Source organism: Marmota monax, unplaced genomic scaffold (genome assembly GCF_021218885.2).
Source record: "Marmota monax isolate L192 unplaced genomic scaffold, Marmota_monax_Labrador192_F-V1.1 WCK01_AAM20220418_F8-fsc00062, whole genome shotgun sequence".
In the NCBI taxonomy this organism is placed as follows: domain Eukaryota; kingdom Metazoa; phylum Chordata; class Mammalia; order Rodentia; family Sciuridae; genus Marmota; species Marmota monax.
The window spans coordinates 9352397-9372501 of record NW_026695221.1 but is presented as its reverse complement, the minus strand read 5'-3'; the positions used below and the strand labels follow the sequence as shown (position 1 = coordinate 9372501).

General features: G+C 47.2%; 2 protein-coding genes and 1 long non-coding RNA gene across 7 annotated transcripts in view; 2 read left to right on the top strand and 1 right to left on the bottom strand.

Annotated features, from left to right (window-relative positions):
• The window catches only part of Dcps (decapping enzyme, scavenger), a 37763-nt gene extending 31092 nt beyond the window's left edge, over positions 1-6671 (top strand). The window contains exons 5-6 of the mRNA XM_046432719.2: positions 4350-4460; positions 6265-6671. Of these exons, the coding sequence (XP_046288675.1) occupies positions 4350-4460; positions 6265-6531 (378 nt within the window). The 3' untranslated portion in view covers positions 6532-6671. The remainder of the gene's footprint in view (positions 1-4349; positions 4461-6264) is intronic.
• On the bottom strand, positions 1413-16496 carry LOC124085182 (uncharacterized). The gene is made up of 3 exons (XR_006849366.2): positions 16200-16496; positions 5507-5624; positions 1413-3231 (listed from the first exon to the last, which is right to left on the bottom strand). It is a non-coding gene; the product is annotated as an uncharacterized LOC124085182 (long non-coding RNA).
• A 195-nt stretch (positions 16497-16691) lies between these two features.
• The window catches only part of St3gal4 (ST3 beta-galactoside alpha-2,3-sialyltransferase 4), a 46239-nt gene continuing 42825 nt past the window's right edge, over positions 16692-20105 (top strand). For 4 of the 5 annotated variants that reach the window (XM_046432740.2, XM_046432738.2, XM_046432739.2 and 1 more), the window contains exon 1: positions 16692-16835. The gene's annotated coding sequence lies outside the window, so the exon portion shown is untranslated. The remainder of the gene's footprint in view (positions 16836-20105) is intronic. The other variant, XM_058575273.1, reaches the window with a different exon arrangement.

The window sequence follows — 20105 nt, the reverse complement described above, 5'->3', positions numbered from 1 at the left end:
TCTGTGCCTTCATCTGGTCATGAGACCCATGCAGAAATGTTGTGGAGCCTGGGCCCTGGCTGATTCTTTGTGGAAACCCTTGTTTTCTCAATTGTGACCTGTTCTTCAGGACATTAGGACATATATTGAGCTCACCTGCAATTTGCTTAGTTTTTAATTCATTGAACTTTAAAGCTACTGCCCCCAGAAGGGGTTTAAAGGCCTGTGGTTGAAGTATAGGGACTAGATTTTAGCTCAAAGCATCTTTTGTCTCTTGATAAGAGGCTCATGGTTATTCTCAAATGTGGCTCAAGGGGTGGTAGGGAATGCAAAGAGAGTTTCCAGAAGTTGCAGCATGGAATGATGATTTCTTAGAGCCAAGCAGGATCAAAAAAAGTAGCTTGTGTGTGGGGTGTTGTAGTGAAAGGGGCCAAGAGCACACCAGACCCCAGTCTCCTCTTCCCTTGTCCCTGCCTGGGCCACCTTCAGGCCTTAAGGAAGGGAACTTGGACTTGCTCTGGAGGTGGTTAAAGAGCTAAGACAAGGCCCCAGAATCATGACCACAAGGTAGCTCTGCAAACCCCCATCTTTCTTTAGATAGACTAAAGATCCTGAATTAAAGTCTGGTCATGGGAGACAGGGGTGGGAGAGGAGGAACTTTGGCCTCACAAAACTCTTGAAGACTAAAGAGCTTGTGACTGACTGCAGGGGCATTGCAGCCACAGAAAGACAGTAAGGATGAACTTGTACATCTCCGTTTCAGAAGCCCTGAATGCATCTGAGTCCAGAATGGGAAAACAATCAGTCATCTGATCCAAGGATGGCAGGAAAGCTTTGGGAATTATACTGGGTTCTCAGTCACATAGCTGGAGCTGCCTGCCCTTGAGGGGAGTGAAGGGGCCAGTTTAAATGTCAGACCTTCCATGATATTAATGCTAATATGGTCCTTCTTAACCTTTGCCTAATTCATTTTTTAAAAAATATTTTTAGTTGTTGATATACCTTCATTATTTATTTATTTATTTATATGTGCTGCTAAGGATCGAACCCAGTGCCTCACACATGCTAGGCACGTGCTCTGCCACTGAGCCTCAACCCCAGCCCCACCTTTGCCTAATTCTTGCTTATTTTTTAAAGGTGCCATATTTCAGTGCCTCAGATCTATGACTTGTGACATCACTGACCTTTTTTTTTTTTTTTACTTTTGGTACCAAGAATTGAACCGAGGGGCACTTAACCACTGAGCCACATCCCCCAGTCCTTTTTGGTTTTAATTTTTAATTTGAGACAGAGTCTCACTGAGTTGCATAGGGCCTCACTAAGTTGCTGAGGCTGGCTTTGAACTTACAGTCTTCCTGTTTCAGCCTCTGGAATTGCTGGGATTACAGGCTTGTACTACTGCACACAGCTTTGAATCTCTGAACTTGATTGCTCCCTTAGAAGTTGGCAACATTCCCAGAAGAAAAACAGGCCACATCTAGGCTTCTATTCCTCATCCTGGGGCCATGGACTGATTGAGGGGGAAGTGCTTCAGCATTTGTTTCTGGGGCGCCTTCCTGGCTCCCTTGAGTCTCTCACAGCTTCTCCTGGAAGTATATTTCCCTTTCTTCTTTTTGTCCTTTCATTCTCTTCCCTTTCTCTTTCTATTCCTTTCCTACCTAATCCCTTCATATTCCCTAAGCATGTGCTCCACTCCTAGCCCCTGGAATTGTTATCTTTATTGTCCCCACACCGAAACCTCTATATTTACCCATTTGTTCTTTCTTCCATCCACTCAATAGATGTGTATCAGATGCCTAATGTTGCTAGAGGTTATGCCACCCAGAGCTTATAACAGCATTCCTTCCCTGGTTCTCTCAAGAGATCACTGGGTTTTTTTTTATTTTTTATTTTTTTTATTTATTTATTTTTTCATTTTGTTAGTTAATTTGTGCCCATGGTAAAATTGCACATAATATAGGGAATGTTCAGTGGGATTAAGTTCCCCCACCCTGCTTTCTTCCCTTCCTCAGAAACAATCATTGTTTCTATTTCTTTGTATCTCCTTCCAGGGATAATTTTTATATATTGTGTGTATAAATACACACACACATACACACACACACACACACATACACAAACACACATGCATTTTTGGTTCACATAGTTTGTTCTTTAGTCTAAAGTTCCCAGACCAGGGAGTCTTTCCTCTAAGTCACTCCGGATGTCAAGAAATGGCTCTCCAATGCTCTAGTCATCCTCTGTCTTGCCCCTTGTCAGGAAATCATTAACTTTGATTTCACTGTCCTGCCTTACAAAGAGACTGACTGTGTCTATCTCCCCAGAGTGGTCAATGGGCCACCTTTTAGGGTGCCAGTCTCAGGCCCTAACCCACCTTTTTGCCAGGCTTTTTTCAGATCATTTCTATGGGCCAGGAAGCACTTTGGCTGCCTGCAGAAATTTTGGGGTTATGTCTGCTATCAAATAATGGTTTCTTTTTGTTCCCTCACACAGCCTGTGAGCTGACACCCAACACCGGCTCCATGCCTCATTTCATTCCAATGGAGCAGAGAGATGTGATTTAATATCAGGTTTGGGTTTGTCAACAGACATCATCTAAAACAAATGCTCTATTATCTGGGTGTCCTGTGACAGACGTGGTATAGCTGAAAATGTGCACACATTTGCAGATATGCGTGCACACACACATGTACACACACACACACACACACACATGCCCAAGTCAAGCAATTTTGTTTCCTGGTTTCTCTTTGGACTCTTCCCTAGTATGAGAGTAAATTTCCTGGATACAGGCCATAGGAAGAAACTAAGCCTTTGTGGGCTTATCTCTAGCAGGGTCTGTCCGGGAGAACCCAGACTCTTAGAACTCTGGATGAAAAGAATGACAAGAAGATACTATTTCATGGTTGGACATAAGGCAGTTGGGTCCCTGGGGATTTGACTGTGTGACTCATGGTCCCCATATTATCTCCATGAAGAATCCAGCAGGTCAGACTACAGCACTGGGCACTGCTGCATTCTCCCTGAGCCTTGGCCCTGGGAATGTTGGCCTGCCTGGCACTTGAATGTGATAATCAGGCAAGGCCAAGGTTTGGGGTAGCGGGGAGGATGTGAGAGGGATTTCTGGCCAAGAGGAAGAGTTCATTTGCTCTCTGGCACAAGATATTGTTGACTCTGATTCTTTGCTCTGTTGTGACCTCCAGGTTTTCAGACAGGCGCCGTTTTCAGGAAGGACAGCAGGAACAGCCACCCCTGAAATGTTGATGGGGGAGGAGAGAAATGGGCTAACTGCTGTGGTGTTGTGGTGTTTGTTGCTAAGCTGGCCCCAGGCTCCCATTCCCTCCTTCACACCTCACTATATCCCACACACCCCTTCATGTGCCTTCATTCCAGATAAGTTGGGCTGCTTGCCCCCCGACTTCTGTGCCCTATACAGTCTTGACTCTGAGCCTCCTCTCTCATTGTTCCCTCTCCCAGAATGTGCTTTCTATCTTCTTCTTTTTTTTTTTTTTTTTTTTTTTGGTGGTGGTTTTGGGATTGAACCCGGGGCTTTGTGCAAGGCACGACACACTCTACCAACTGAGCTATATCCCCAGCCCTACCTCTGTCTTTCTTTCATCAAAACCAAGGCCCAGAGCTTCATACTTACGAGGCAAGCACCCTAGTACTAAGCTACATCCCAGACCTATTTTTATTTTGAAACAAAGTCTCACTAAGCTACTCAGGCTGGCCTCGAACTTGTGTTCTTCCTGCCTCAGCCTGTGGGTTGCTGGGATTACAGAATGTGCCACTGTGTCCACCTCCTACCACTTTTTCAAGACCTAGATCCCCTACTTTCTCTTCCAGGAGGTCTTCCTGGATCATCCCAGCGAGCAGGAACCTTTCATTCTTCCTCCTGTGTTTTGATCACTTTATTTTGAGGGTATAGCTCAGTGGTAGAATGTGTGCTTAGCACGTACAAGGACTTGGGTTCAACCCCCAATCTTCTCAAAAAAGCAGTTATACTTTATGTCTTATAGTAGAGTGACTTATGTACATGGATTAGATTGTAAACTCCTAGAGGAAAAGAATTCTTCTTGGCTCTTCTTGAGCTTCCCTATAGCCTCCCCTCTCCCCCATCAACTCTGAAGAATGGGTAATACTGCTGCAGGATGTTCTTTAGAAGGAAGAATACACAGAAATCCTGTTCCTTAGATAATCCTGCTAGCCTTGGGCACAAGAACACCTACACTGCCTGGGGACCAGTCCTGCCATGGGGTCTCATGGACTGGCTGTGGGACACTGTGTGCCTTGGGGGTAGGAATATCAGGACTGGCAGCCTGTCCCTGTGAGGCCCAGAACTGTTCCCATTCCCCTTGGTCTCTGTGCAGCTTGATGACCTGTACTTGATTGCCATCTGTCATCGCCGAGGCATCAAATCACTTCGGGACCTTACTCAAGAGCACCTGCCGCTGCTCAGGAACATCCTTCTTGAAGGGCAGGTAAGTTGCTTCACCAAACCACATTGAAGTCCATTGTTAGACTCAAGATTCCAGTATGTTCCCTGGGCCTCTTTCCTCACTCTTCCCTGAGTGTGTCTTGGAAACGGCTTCTCTCTGTATGCCAGTCTTATACTGTGTTAGGGCTCATTAAGTTGCTTCACAAGGGTCATTGGTCCTGGCCAGCCCTCTAAACTCTACTTTTCAGCCACCTTTCCTCACCTCCAGATCAGCCTCCCTGCCTTTTTTCATAAGCTTCATCTGGTATGCCCCCTAACCTCCATTCCAAGACTCTTGCCCCTACCATTCAGGATCACCTGCCTCGCGCATGATAACCACCTTGCGCCAGATGGGTTTCTTGGGCTTTAGGGCACATGATTTTGACTTGTATATATGTACATACAAGGCAGAGAGCAGGTTGATTCCATGGCACCTGATATTCTAGGATACTTTCTATCTGGAACATTTGTTTAATCTAATGAAATTTTAAGAGCACTAAAAGGGGCCTTGGGGGCAGGGGAAGATGGGAGGATCTTGGGTTGTGGTTATGGCCTGACATGTTGGCCCTAACTAGCTGAGTGGCCTGGGACAGTCATTTCACCTCTGTGGACCCCTATATCTGGTTGGGATCCCTTCTAAATACACCATTCTGTGGAACCAGATATCAGCCCTTTTTTCATTTTTAAATATGTGAAGATATACACCTATCATGCCAGGAGCTGGCAGCTACCAGAATACCCAACCCAAAGAGAACTCTGCCACTTTCTAGCCAGTGCCAGGGCTCTGCCCAGATCCTACTTCCCGTCACTGTGTTCTGGCCTGTTTTCCAACACCTTCTTGCCCATGGCACCCTCTTCTGACTGCCTTTATGTTTTTGAAACAACTTATTTTTATCAGAAAGTAACCTCTGGATCTATCCGTGGCACAGAATGATGTCTTTCTCTTGTTGAGACACTTGACCCACTCCTCCCTGTCCTGGCAGCCTCATCCCAATAGACCAGCCCTCTTTATTCCAGGAAGCCTTTTGGGTGCTTTGGGCCTGGTCTCACCTTGCTGCAGCAATTCCTGGGCATGAGGCCTGAGTCTTTCTCTTCACCTTTGACCTCCTCAGGGATCTGCCCACGAAGGAGATCAACATCTTCTCCTAATTCCAAGTCTTGGGGGCTCCTGAAGGAGACAGGGGAGGTCAGGGTAGATAGAAAAAGACCTCCCTCTGAGCAAGGTGGAGTGGGCAGAGAGAACCTGGGCGAAAGTAAATGTTTTCCTTTGGTGAAAGGAGCCCAGCTGCAACGGCCCGTTTGTCTGTGGGTCACCCTTCCCATATCCTTTCCCCCGCCTTTTCCCTTTCACCAGATTCTCAGCACAGCCCCATCTCTGTTTCTAAGCCTTTTTCCAAGAGAGTGTAGATATATTTCCTCCCACCTACCTCATGGTTTATCAAGTGCTTGTAATTAATTCATCCAGGGGAAGGACAATATCCACAGTCTTGGGAACCTGGGCCCTATACTTAGACACTGGGACTTCCTAGATTCTCAAAGTAATGTTTTATCAAGGTTGTTGTAGGGAAGCCTGAGAAGATAGGCTCTCTTCTGTTGGGGGAATGCATGTCTCAGCTTTGCTGCTGCCTTTGTTGATTTCCTAGAATGGAAGACAGAGGGATCTGAAGCAAGCAGAGAGACATTTGGAAGGTTTTTGTATGCTATCCCAGGCTAGCCTGTGCTAAGACAGGAGGAGTGCTGGGTGGGGGTCCTGACACTGGCTAGTGGGCAGCATGATAACACTTTCTTGCCTCCCCTTTTCTCATCAGGAAGCCATCATGCAGCGCTACCAGGTGAAGGCAGACCACCTCCGTGTTTACCTGCATTACCTGCCCTCCTACTACCACCTACATGTGCACTTCACTGCCCTGGGATTTGAGGCACCCGGTTCCAGTGTGGAGCGGGCCCACCTGCTGGCCCAGGTGATCGAGAACCTAGAGTATGACCCCACGCACTATCAGCAGCGCACTCTCACTTTTACCCTCAGAGCTGATGACCCCCTACTCAAGCTCCTACAAGAAGCCCAGCAACCCTGAGTGTGCCAGGAGAGGGGCACATTTGTTTGTGGTTTTGGGCAGTGTGGAGGCTATGTTTTACTCCAAGGGGATTTTTAAAACATTTATTTTGTACTGGTTTATTCCTTATATGTGAATAAAGTATTAGGCTCATCTGTGAAGACAGATAGCATGATCTGGGGAGGCAGATGGGGAGGGACAACAGTTGGGCAGAGCAAGTGGGAAAGTCCCCCGGAAGGGTGGAAAGTCAAGGTTGTGGCTGTAGCTGGAAAGTGACAGTACCCTGGAAGGGTGCTGAGAGCTTGCTCCAAGTTCCTGTACTCACCACACATGTTGGTTTCTGCCCTCCTCCCTGCTCACACTCCTTCCTATTGTGCTGCCAGGCCCTCTCCCACCAATTCGCCTTTGGGGAGGTCCCCCAAAATACTAAATTCAAAACCTCTCCGGAAATAGTCTATAGAGGCTTTAGATGCCACTTCCTCCTTCCCTCACAGCCCTGGTGTCACACCCTGCATGTGCGTTAACCCTGTAGAAAAACTTACTGAGGAGGATGGGGGATTAATGCCTGGAAGTGGGAGGGTTTTAATGAGAATCTGATGATGCAAGCCCCAAAAGCCTGCCTTTGCCTCTGTAATTTGGTCAGCTAGTCTCTGGCCTTGAGTTTATTATCTAGGCAGGAAGACAAAACACTCACGTGGAACAGCCAGAAGAGCAAGTGCAAAACAGTGTTATCAGCAAGGGCAATATAATATGGTTTCAGTTGAGTACAAAAGCTCCTAAGGAGCTTGGGTTCACAGTGTGGTCAGTGCTATAGGTTCATTAGAATCTGGAGGCCAGGAAGGGTCCTTGACAGATAAGAGAATGATGACCAGACTTGGAGCCAAGGGGCTTATCTGGGAAGGGTGATATCTACCACTGCCCCAGCAGAGCAGGGACACAGCATGCACATAAGGGTACTCTCCAGCACAAAGTACAAGTGTATCACAGTGTTAGAGGTGCTGGCATTTGCTGTTTGATCAGGGTAGAGCTGAGGCTAATGTGGCCTGCTCAGAAAGCTTTATCTGGGCCCTGAAGTGACAACAAAAGGAAAGCATTTGGCAGAGGGGTGGCTGTCACTCTGTCTCCTGGGTGTGGGACCCAGGAGGCCTGGATTCAGAGCCCAGCTCTTTTCCTTGCAGGTGAGGCCCTCAGCAGGTGGCACAAGTGCTGCACCTGCCCTAGGCCCACACTGCCTGCTGTGGAGAACAGGACGTGGACCCTGGTGGTGAGGCTTGAGTGTGAGTGGTCTCCTGACTCACCCTTCCCTTCAGCTCTTCAAGAATCCCAGGATTCAGATAGTGAGCAATTGTTTTAGGTAGTGACCAAGACAAGTTTCTCAAACTGCAAATCCAGCTGGATCCACTCATGGCCACCACACATCTTACCAACAGTTTCCTGGACCAAAAGCACATACTCCTGAGGACAGGACCACAGGTCACTGCTGGGCTTTTGAGGTCAGGAGCCTGGCCTGAGGGCTTCTCCCAGAGCAGTTTCCAGCTGGCAGGGCTGCTCTGTGGGGCTCAGTTCCTCTCCCTCCAGTTTACCGGAAGGGTAAACTGACCCCTTTCCTCTCTGAAATCAGATGGTCCCGACAAGCAAATACTGTTGCCAACTTCAGTACTGCAAAGGTGCCAAAGTGAGGACTCCCTCCAGAATACACTCCCTCTGCCACATCACATGCTCCCCACTACCCACCCAACTGTGCTGCTTGTGACTCCAAGCCCCCAGCTTGGGATGACCTTTATGTTCCATGCCATCGTCTCATGTGTCTGCCCTGTGGTGGATGGCTGGTAGGAATTTGATGGCTTGATGCATAAAACTGTGAGGAGGAGCCAGGCACTATGTCACATACCTGTAATCCCAGCAGCTCGGGGGACTGAGACAGGAGGCTTGCAAGCCCAAATCTAGCTTCAGCAACTTAGCAAGGTCCTAAGCAACTTAGTGAGACTCTGTCTCTAAATAAAATATTTTAAAAAGGGTGGGGACAGGGGATGTGGTAAGTGCCCCTGGGTTCAGTTCCTGATTAAAAAAAAAAGAGAGAGACAACACCTATGAGGAGGGATGAGTGATGGGCCAGAGCTCTTGCTGGACAAACTAAGCTAGGGGGTCACAGCAGAAAGGGTGGAGAGTCTGGAGAAGCAGGGAGTGCCCTTCTAGGCCACAGATCCAGGCAGAAAGAAGCCTACACCCTGGCTGGCTTTCTGGCTCTCCTGCAGGTTGACCTCTCCTGCATGCTTTTTGGTTCACTCTGTAAGGAGGAGCCTTTCTGGGATAGTGTCCCCTGAACTCCTCCCAGTCTGATATCTTCCCAACAGCACAGAGGGATCTTAGAACCTCACTGCTTATTTTTCTTATTCTGAATAGGACAAGCCTTTGCAGGAGTTCTAGTGAAGGGCTCCCCCCCTCAGCCAGCCAGCCAGCACTGTGTAACTGCCATCTCCAAAAAACTAGGGCTTTCCATAGAACACAGAACCCTTGAGTCCCATCACCCCCTATGCCTCATCCCACTGAGGTTCCTGCCTTGCATCTGGCCTGGAGCTAACAGTACAGAGGGTTGGCTGCTGTGCAGAGTACTGTCAAGATCCCAAAGCACATATGTCTTTTGGGGGTAACCCTTCCTGTCACACTCTCCTACACGACTTGTCCAGGTAATATCACATGCATCACCTCATTCCTACTTGTAACTGTTGGCTTGTCTGCCTTCTCTACTGGCCTGAGGGTAGAACTTGTTTTAGTCATTTCTGTCTCCCCAACACCTAGGATACTGTCTGGCTCAGCAAAGCAGAGTTTAAAATAAATCAACATTTATTTCATGGGACCCTCATCCTTGTTTCCTTTTAGAAATAGACTCAGGATGCTTTGTCCAATGTAATGGGGTGAATGTTAGCTCTGGGAAGCAGAGACTTCCGGTCCTTTGTTCACCATTTATCCAGGATCTAGGACAGTTCCTTGCCTATAGTAAGTGTTCAATGAACACGTGGTGAGTGGAAGAAAGGAACTGGGCTTTGAATCCAGGCCTTCTGGTTCTCAGTCCAAGGGATGCAAAGTAACAGCCATTCCTCTCTGCCTCACACTGTTACCTCCTCTGAGAGCAGAGTAACAGCCATTCCTCTCTGCCTCACACTTTCCCACTGCTATTATCTCCTCTGAGAGAGCAAGACACAACATCCTCAGCTTTATCTTGACCAAGTAGCAAATGCCGGTGGTCCTCTGCAGTGGTCCTCTGAGCTGGAGAGAATGCCCTTACCTGCATCCTGTGTCCCTGCTCTGCCAGAGCAAGGGCAGATGTTGCCCTTCCTAGAGTGGCTTTTAGTCCCCAACACATGGCCTACTTCTTTCCTGGGTTGGTTCGAGAAGAAAGGAAAGAAGTAGTTGTAGGCATGACTGCTATTGTTCCTTGGCTTTTATCCATTTGTCCCAGAGTTTCCTAATAGAGCAAAACTGCCATTTGTCAATATGAAACTGAGAAAAAGAACATATCCAAGCTCCATTTTTCATGTTCCTGTTGAGTAAAAATCCCCAAGTTGAGTAACAAATCAAGAAACAATTACAAAGTATACTTTTTTATCCAAAACATTTGAACACAGGCTTCTCTTGATATCCAGGGGAGTTTGGTTCCAGGACTGGCCCCCCTTCCAAGATGCCAAAACCCTCAGATGCTCAAGTATCTTACATAAAATGTTGTAGACTTGTATATAAAATATCTATACATCTAGATTACTAATAATATATAGTACAATGTAAGTGCTATGTTACACTGTATTGTTTAGGGCATAGTGTCAAGGAAAACGATTATGTTCAGTATGGATGCAGTTTTTTATGCATATATTTAATTAATTTTTTACTTATTTATTTATGCAGTGCTGGGGCTCAAGCCTGTGACCTTAAGGAGGCGAGGCAAACACTCTACTACTGAGCTAATTACCAGCCCTTTCTCTAATATTTTCAATCTGAGGTTGGTTGAATCCACAGATGTGGAACTCATAATATCCATGAGGATTATCCATGGGTAGAACTGACTATATGTCTATTTTATCCATGTAGGTCTACTAACTCTTCACCCAGAAAGGATTCTTTTTATTCTCCAAATGTATACACAGTGTTAAAATGTCCTTTTTTAAAATAAGAACATGGTAATAATTAGTGGTAGTTGTTTTTTAAGTATCCTTACTTATAAAATAAATGTCAACAACCCTAAGTTTATTCCATTATTATTGTTAATGAAATTATGTTGGATTCTGAAATGTATCAACTTGAAGTTACCAAGTAAATACTGTTAGCAGGGACTAAATCGGCCTAAAGCTTAAAGTATTTCAATTCCAGTTTAATATAATAAACAGGTTTTGGCATCCAGTTTTTTTTTTTTTTTTTTTTTTTTTTTTTTGCAAGGACTTGGACTCAGGTAGGGCTCATATGGAGCTTACAATTTCATAAGGAACACAGGCATTAATTATGAAAACTGACAAAAGAAATGACTGTCTTGAAGGAGTAGTGAAGTCTATGGGAGCCTAAACCAAAGAGGAGCTAAATCTCTAATTTCTTAACTAATTAACTTCTATTTTAATTGATAAAAATATATTTGTGGTGTACAACTTGATGTACTTTTGTATACACTTTGCATACCTTTATATACACTGTGGAATTGCTAAATCAAGCTAACACATGCATTACCTCACATTATACATCATTTTTTTTTTATGGTGAACAATTCTCTGAGCTTTTTTTCAATTATATAATACATTGTTATTAAAAAGAGTCACCATGTTGCACAATAGATCTCCCAAATTTATGTCTCCTGTTTAACTGAAAGTTTGTATCCTTTGACCATGTACCATCCAGGCCCTGGAAACCACCACTGTCTTGAGTTTAATATTTTTAGATTCTACTTATAAGTGAGATCATGTACTATTTGTTTTTTTTTTTTTTTTTTGTGCTCTTACTAAAATTTGATAATCATCAGCCAGATGACAAGCACAAGCAAAGTTTCACAAGTCATGACTCATATGAATAGGACTCAGAACCAAGCTCATCTTGGGGCACACATACAGTGAGAGCACTGGCCAGTGCTTCAGAATCATATTGAAGAAATGATGGGCTGTGGTGTAGCTCAGAGGTGGAGTACTTGCCTAGCATGCCCTGGATTCAATCCGCAGCGCTGGGAGGAAAAAAAAAGAAAGACAAGACAGCCAAGGCTAAGGGGAAACTTCATAACATTCTGTTTCTCTTCTGCTTGGAAAGCACAGTGGTCCCATGGCTCCAGCATAAACTCTACATCATAACCAAGTATGATCTTGGGCAAGTTACATAACTCCTCAAAATAAGTGTGACAATAGTGCCTATCCTGGGGCTAGGGTTGTGGCTCAGTGGTAAAGTGCTTGCCTAGCATGCACGAGGCACTGGGTTCGATCCTCAGCAAAATAAATGTAAAATAAATGTAAAATAAAGATATTGTGTCCACCTAAAACTTAAGAATAAATATTTTTTAAAAAATATAGTGCCTATCCTATCTAAGAGGCGTTTGTGAGGATTAAAGAAGAAGATTTGGGAGAATAGTAATATCACTCAGTAAGTATGAGCAGCTATTTTTCTGCTGTGAGTAACCTAATAATCAGATATTTTGACTAGCTAACTTGTATAGCCTGAATGTGTCCCTCCTAAAATTTGCATCACAAGATGATGGTATTAAAAGATGGGACTTTGGGGAGGTGATAAGTCATGACAGCAGAGTCTTCAGGAATGAAATTAATGCCTTATAAAAGAGACCCCAAATCCAGGTGTGGTGATGCACACCTATAATCCCAGCAATTCAAGAGGCGGAGGCAGGAGAAATGCAAGTTCAAGGCTAGCCTCAGCAACTTTGTGAGACACTGCCAAAATAAAAGATAAAAAGGTATGGGGATATGGCTCGGGGGTTAAGCACCCCTGAGTTCAAATCCCTGGTATCAAAAAAAAAAGAGACCCCCAAGAAATCCCTTGCTCTTTTTAATCATATGAGGTGACAGTGAAAAGTTCATACCAGGAAGCAGGCCCTCAGGCACCAAATCTGGCACCTTGAACTTGGACTTTCCAGCCTCCAGAACTGTGAGAAATAAAGTTCTGTTGTTTATAAGTCATCTAAGTGTTAGAGTCTGTAAACAAGTCTGGATGGCGCCTGGCAAATGTTAAGAGTCTGTAAACAAGTCTGGATGGCGTCTGGCAAAATGCCAGAGGGAGTGGTTTATGAAGTAACACCAGTGAGCCATTAAGTGTGGAGATTTCTTATTGGTTGACTGATGTATCTAGTTTATGCTAATTAAGATAAGCTTTGTGGAATGTATAAATACCGCTCCTGTCCTACAATAAAGGGCTTTCACTCCTGCTGTATCAATCTACACAAGTCATTCGTCACCCCCCAGGTTATTTTGCTACAGCCGGACTGCGGCATCTAAGCTATGGCATTTTGTTATAGCAGACCAAATGGACTAAGACAATATTAAAAATAACTCTATGGTGGGGCATGGTGGCCCACGCCTGTTTTCTCAGTGGCTCAGGAAGCTGAGGCAGGAAGATGGAGGGTTCAAAGCCAGCCTCGGAAACGGCTCTAAATAAAATACAAAGTAGGACTGAGGATGTGGCTCAGTGGTTGAATGTCCCTGAGTTCAAGCCCCAGTACCCAAAGGAAAAATAAAATTAAAAAATATAGTGATTAGAAGGCCCATGAAATCCTAGATGATGATGTAAACCAGAGATTTGGTTTGATTTAGTTTTTGTACTAGGGATTACGCCTAAGGTGTATTTTACTACTGAGCTATATCCCTAGTCCTTTTTATTTATTTTATTTTGAGACAGGGTCTCTCTAAGTTGCTGAGGATCTTGCTAAATTGCTGAGGCTGGCCTGGAATTTATGATCTCCTGCCTCTGCCTCTGGAGTCGCTGGGATTATAGGTGTGCACCACTAAGTCCAGCTTCAGAGGTTTTAAAGGAAAAAAAAAAACAAGAAATAAACTTTCTGTGGTTAATTTATTGTGGCCTAAACAGAGGCAAAGTCTGCATGAATGATGTCTTGGGATCTCCTCCTGCCTAAAGGTTCCTGGAATGCATTTTAGCCTTTGCCTACTGGCAGGTTTCTAACATTGCAATAGTGATGTCCCCTGCTATTAAGAAGCCTGGGAACAACTCAGTTCCATGGCCCAGCCATATAAATCTGATAAAAATAGGAGCTGAAATACCATCCTGGAGTTACTATTTTTAAAAGCGTCTGAGATGCTGGATTGAGCTTACTTCTTCAGACAGCATCTTGCTGTTCCTTTCTCCTCGTGGGCAGGATGTTAACGTGGCACATGAGAAGGACAGCTGCCAGAAGCCTGGGAGGCACATTTGTCAAGCGTCTCCTTGTCTGTTGCCCACACCCACTGTCTTCCAGGGAGTTGTTGCAGGGCCAGCCCTTCCTAGGTCTAGATGCACCTGCCCCCATACCTCTTTCTCCTAGGTCTCCTCCCTCTGCTCTAGAGATACCTCTGGTTGCTCTAGCAGAGAGGTGCCCTACCATATCCACATAGGAGAAACTCAGATGAGGTAAAAGGAAGGCAGAAGAAGTGGGAATGAAGTGGCACGGCTTGGAAGTGGACTGGGATTTTTGTTCTATAGCTTGTCTTGGCCAACTCTCACCACAGCTGACCTCAAGAGGAACAACAAATATCCATGAGCCAAAGCCTTGATTGCCCGATCACATTGGCTCTTGGTAAGCAGATTGTAATGTCCTGTACACTGAACGAAGGAGTGCAATGGAGTTGGGAGGGGCTTCAGAACTCAGTGCCTGAAAGCAGCAGAATTGCTTTTCTCCTGCCTCACAGATATGACTTTGAGGGAGCAAGCTAAACTTCTGACTGTGCCATTAAGAAACTGGAGGGGAGAAGTCATGAGTAAGAACAATGGGAGTATGAGGAGGTGATCAGAATTATAGTTAGTTTCTCTCCCAGCAACCAGACCTGGGATACATGGGGGTAGAGGAAACTTTTATATTAAAATAGGTATTTCACCTGCATAATAATAGTACAGTTGTATATAACATATTATGCTTTCAGAACAAATTCACATCCATTGCCTCATTTGATACCAACAATAGCTCTTTGAATAAGCTCAGTTATTTCCATTTATTTATTTATTTTCTAGTAAGAAAACTATAGCTATTTATTGACAGATGCAGGATTGGAACTCCCATCTCCAGGAGTAAAAGCTGGTTAAGTTTGATTTTCTTTTCTTTTTTTAATTTTTTTTTATTTTAGTTGTTGATGGACCTTTATTGTATTTTATTTTTGTCCTGAGAATCAAACCCAGTGCCTCACACATATTAGGCAAGTGCTCTACCATTGAGCTTCAACTCCAGCCCTAAGTTAGATTTTCTGGCAGAGTAAAGTTGATATGGTTCTGAGCAAGAAAAGAAAACTGTTTAGATCTAATTCATCAAAGACTTTGCCAACTTTGAAGGGCAGGCTGATTCTTGGACCAGTACTGCCAGACACAGCTCATCACTTAGGGTATTTGTCTTTTCTCTCTGGGCCAGTTTTCTTTCTGTAAAACAGGGCTCTTCCTTCTTCCTCTTGACCTGCCCAAGGAGAGATTTAGTCATTGTGTTCTCTCTACCCAGTCGAGTTCCAGATCTGAACATGATATGCAATAAATATGTGTTGAATGACTGACAAATCTAAAGGCACACTCAAATAAAACTGAGTTAAGCATTGGTGAACTGCCAAACAGCTTCTGCTCATGCAAAGTGTGATTTAAGATGGAACAGTCACCTGTGGAAGAACTTAGAAGTGAACTTGCTTCACTTTATTCTTGCAGAACAGAACTTACATTAGAGAGATGAGCCCTCCTGCTTAGCTGAAGGGCACTTTGAGCTGCCACTTCTCTAAATGCCTTGTACTAACTGTCAGTTACATTTTTCACTTAGTCACATCCTGTCCTGCCTTTTTTTTTTTTTTTTTTTTTTTTTTGTGCTGGGGATTGAACCCAGGAGCACTTTACCACTGAGCTACATCCCAGCCCTTTTTATTTCTTATCTTGAGACAGGGTCTCTGCTTAGGGCCTCTCTAAGTTGCTGAGGCTGGCCTGGAACTTGTGATCTTCCTTTCTCAGCCTCTTGAGTCGCTAGGATTAGAGACTGTCCCATAGCGCCAGGCTATCCTGCCTTATTCTTTAAAAGAGCCCAATGCAAGTCTTTTCTCTGTAGCTGGATGGTAAGCTTCAGAGGACAGGGGCTGAGTGTGAGTTATCTTTAGGGCAGAAGAGAAGCCATTCTGATATATATATATATTTCTGTTAGAATCACTCGTGCCATCAAACCCAAGGGCTTCACATCAGGGGCTCAATAAATGCCTTGCTGTCCGGTGAAAGAACCATTAGAGGGACAGTCCTGCGCTGCGATTTCTGCACTGTTCTTCAGCCTGGACGGTTTCCAGATTTACTCCAGAGATGCCAGGGCCCTAGGAACCAAGGTCAGGGGTTTATTGGGATTTCCCCGTGGAGAGAGGATGCCTGGAGCTTTAAGTAAGACTAGAAGCTTTGTTAGGCCAAAATATGGTGTGCAAGTGAAGGGTGCAGAAGGAGCAGTTTGGGGGTGGCAGGTCCAGACTGGGGTAGGGTAGAGCCCACAAAGTGGTCCACGATACCTGTCTGCCTTCAGTGCTCCCGGAACAAGGTCCTTCCTCCTCTGTGTCTCAGTTTCTCCAGTGAGGGAAGGACACAGTTCACCGCAAGGGAGGGCAGAGAACCCTTTCTCCGATCTCATTGTTCCGGGGAGGGTGTGAGGAGGCTGAGCTGGGCATACCCATCATAGGCGCCACTCACAGTCAGCGCCTGCCCTGGCTCTGCCTTTACCCCATCCGGTCTGCTCTTCCACCCCTCCGCGCCTACCGCACCTCAGGCCCTTGCCTGCCTCTCTCCGGGCCTCGAAGCCTTCCAGCTAACCCAAGCCGCCGCGGGCATCCGCCCCGCCCGCGCGCGGCATCGCCCCCGCCCTTCCTCCTCCTCCACCCCAGTCTTTTCCTCCTCCCCTCAGCTCCGGAGTCGACTCTCCGGCAGTGTGCGCAAGCGTGTCCGGCCCCTTCCCCGCCCCGCGCCCGGCCCGGGCCCGGGCCCCCGCCTCCCCTGCAGGCAGACTTGCCTGCTCCCAGGCCGGCCCCGCGCCCGGACAGGGACCGGGCGGAGCGGAGCCGCTGCGCCAGCGCTGCGCCGCCAGTCGCTGCGCCTAGCGGATCGGTGCTGTGCGCGGAACTGCCCTGCCCCGCCCCGCTCCACCCGCCAGGGTGAGTACGCGGCGGCCGACAGCCGGGGGCCCACGGCCGAGGGCTGGGAGAGGCGAGGGGGCCCGGGTCTCCTATCCCCAGCCCAGCGCCGTGGCTAAGGGAGGTGGTCGGGCCCGGCACGTGCGCACAGCGTGGCTCGGGGTTGGGGTGGGGCGGCCACAGCCCTGGGGAGCTGCTTCCCGGGGTTCCTTTCCCTGGACCACATTTTCGCGGGAAGCCGGATTCTAGATTCTCCTGGCTTCCTCCGAGTGAGCAAACAGGACAGCCCTCCTCTCTGGAAAGTTTCTACCTCCTACCCCTGTGCCTGGTGAAGAGGCATCCCTCACCTCCAGCATTCTTAGAGCGATGTTTTCTCCCACAACTGTCCCCATCAAGTCTGGTACATGTGGTCTGGCTTTGCTGGAGGTGACAAGCTTGGCGGGGTCTATCTGTGTGCAGGAGTTGGCAAGGTCGCTGAGCAGAGCCCAAAGGTGGGGTTGCCAGCTGGAGACTGGCGGTTCCCAGAGCACCAGGGCCACGTTGTGGGCGGTCTGTGGCGGACCTAGACCACTATGCTTCCAAGTTGCCTGAGTGGTGGACAGTGGAGTGGAATGGCTTTGAGGGAGGGTGAGCTAGAGCTCCAGGGCAGGAGATGAGGCAGAGATCCTGCGCTCAGCTATCTGCTTTGGGTGCCTCCCTGGGACCCCTGCTGGCAGAGACCTGTGGCCAGCCCAGAGTTGCCAACATGTCTGCCAGCACTGCCCCCTCCATTCCCAGTCCTGGAGGAGGCTTGTCTGGGCTGTCTTTGGCCGGATCTACTGCAGCTTCCTCTGTTCCTCAGACTGGGTCCCCAGGGCCGGGCTTAGGGGCTGCTGCTAGAAGGCTGGGGGTGTAAGCTGTGTTTGGTGCCCAACTATGCCCTGTCTGAGTTCATGCTTCCCCCACCCCCAAGGAAGCCTGTGCTTTCCACCACTGGTGGGAAGCATGGAATGGAAGCCACGTTCAGGTGGACTTACTTTCTGTAGAACTTTGGAAAAGGACCTGGTATAGGCTGGGTTGTCACAAAAGGCACAAACCCATGACACTGTGCAGGACCAGTGCTACAGACCCCACCCTCCCACTTGCCTTCTCCAAGCCCTGGTCCTGGCATCTGTCCACAGGTTTTAAATGAGTTGATCTGTATTAAGTACTTTGAAAAGTGCTTGCAGAGAGGAAGAACTATGTAAGTGTTTGCTACTAGAACTATTTCTCCTATACTGACTCTCCAAAACTGCCATGTAATTCAATGAGGTACCTGGGAGGTGCCAATTGCTTGGGGCCTGGAAATTGACTATCAGGCTATTTTGTTATATTGGGTGCTGGTCTGGGGATACCCTCTGCCTAAGCTGAGGTGGCCCTGCTTCCTCTACCTATTTCCTGCTCGGCTTCTGCCCCCATTCTCAGGGTGCTCCTTATGCTGTTTCTTGATTGGTCTGGGTGGGAGATCATAGGCTACTTCAGTGGGCTCTGGGCTCCACCAAGAAGTTGAGGGAGAACACAGACTTGGGGCCAGCTCCCCAGACTTCAAGGTGATAGTGTAGGTTAGAAGGGTGATGTGAATGGAATAAACTAGAAATGTAAATTAGGAGCCATAAGTGTATCTCAGTGGTTAGAGCACTTGCCTAACACAAAAGTAGGAGTCACCTGCTTGGACCTTGTACTGAGAGGGCATCTTTGGCTTGGGAATAGGTTGCTTCTCAAACATAGGAGGGCCCCCCCTTCCCTCCCTCCATCCCTCCCTTCCCTGAAGAAATGACTTACTCCCCACTCCTCAGAAACTGTCTTGGCCCCTCCAGTCTCCCAGCCATTTTACACTCTTAGGATTTAGTTTTCTGAGTAGAACCAAGAATCTACTCCTTTCTGAAATTGCAAGAAATCCTGGAAAGGGCCTCCCCTTCACAGGAGGATCAGAGAGGCCAGCTCCCTTTCTGGCACCATCTTGAACTGTGGCCTCCCTGCAGTAACCTTGTCTGGGCCTGTTATCTGTCTTTGCCCTGGAGACTGCCTCTGGTCTCTGGATCTCTTCTCAGAGTGACTGCTCCATAGTTGTTCAGTGGAGCTGAAAACTCCTCTCAGAGGGTCTCAAGGTTTGCACCGTCCATTGTAAGGAAGGGATCACTGTACCTCAGACTAAATATGAAACAGTTGTAAGATACCTACGGAGTTCGGTCCTTGGGCTTACAGGGAGGGAAGAGGAGGGAACACAGGGAAAGGGTAGAAGGTAAAGCAAGGTTGTGTGGGAAGCCTGGGCTTCCACTAGGGTCAGAAAGCCAAGCCAGGGCTCGCTGTCCCTGGAGATGGACCTTGGACGTAGGAAGGCAGAACAGGTGGTAAAGAGTGGGAACTCCTGAGTTCTCAGCACCTGCTCCCACCCCCTAACTGATCATTTCACCTGGTATTTGTTAGTTCTCTGTAGCAAGCCGATGCTGGTGAAGCTGCTGCTTCTTGTTCCCTGGCCCTTAGGATTTTCCTTCCTTCTCAAGACCTAGGGTCTTGACCAGAAGCTTTTGGTTTCCAGGAGGAAATGGCTAGCGTAGGGGACTTTGGGCGATTGTAGTCATTAGCATATTTCTCTCCTTTTTCACCCCTTCTCAGGGGTGTTCAGTGCTTCTGTATAAATATTGAGCACCCCTGGATGTGTTTCTAGCCATCCCTGGCCTCAGAATCTCCCAAAACCTTATCATATTCCAGGATTTTCTTTCCTGTTTGGGGAAAGTCAGCTAGAAAAGTCCAGGGAGCATTTCAGGGAGTGCCATTTCCTGTTGTGTGTATGTGTGTGTGTGCGCGCGTGTGCGTGTGCGCACGCAGACTCAGGCTCACATGATGCAATGCAGGTGGAGGAGGTGGTCCAGTGCAGCCTCAAGTGGGAGCAGCAGCAAGTGATACTGTGGTCCCAGCCAGGTGCTAAATTCCACCAAAAGGTGTTGCTTTTCAGGATGAGGGCAGTGTGTATCTAGAGGTTTGGCTCTTCTTTTAAGTCTTGGAGACATAGCCAGGGCCAGACCACAGCCCCATCTCTACCCACCCCACCCCCAAATGCTGCCATACAGAAGGATGATGTGATTGTCTACACTCTGAAGCCCTGGGTTCTGCTTTTGGCCCAGTATGAAGGAGGGTGCGGCTATTCAGACTGTGGTGATGTGTAGGTTGGCTAGGCCCTCAGTTTTCAATGTGGGCCTTGAGTGTGAGGAAGGCTGGGCTGCAGAAGCCCAGGAGCAGTTGGAGTGGTAGGATAACCTCTTCTTCCACTTG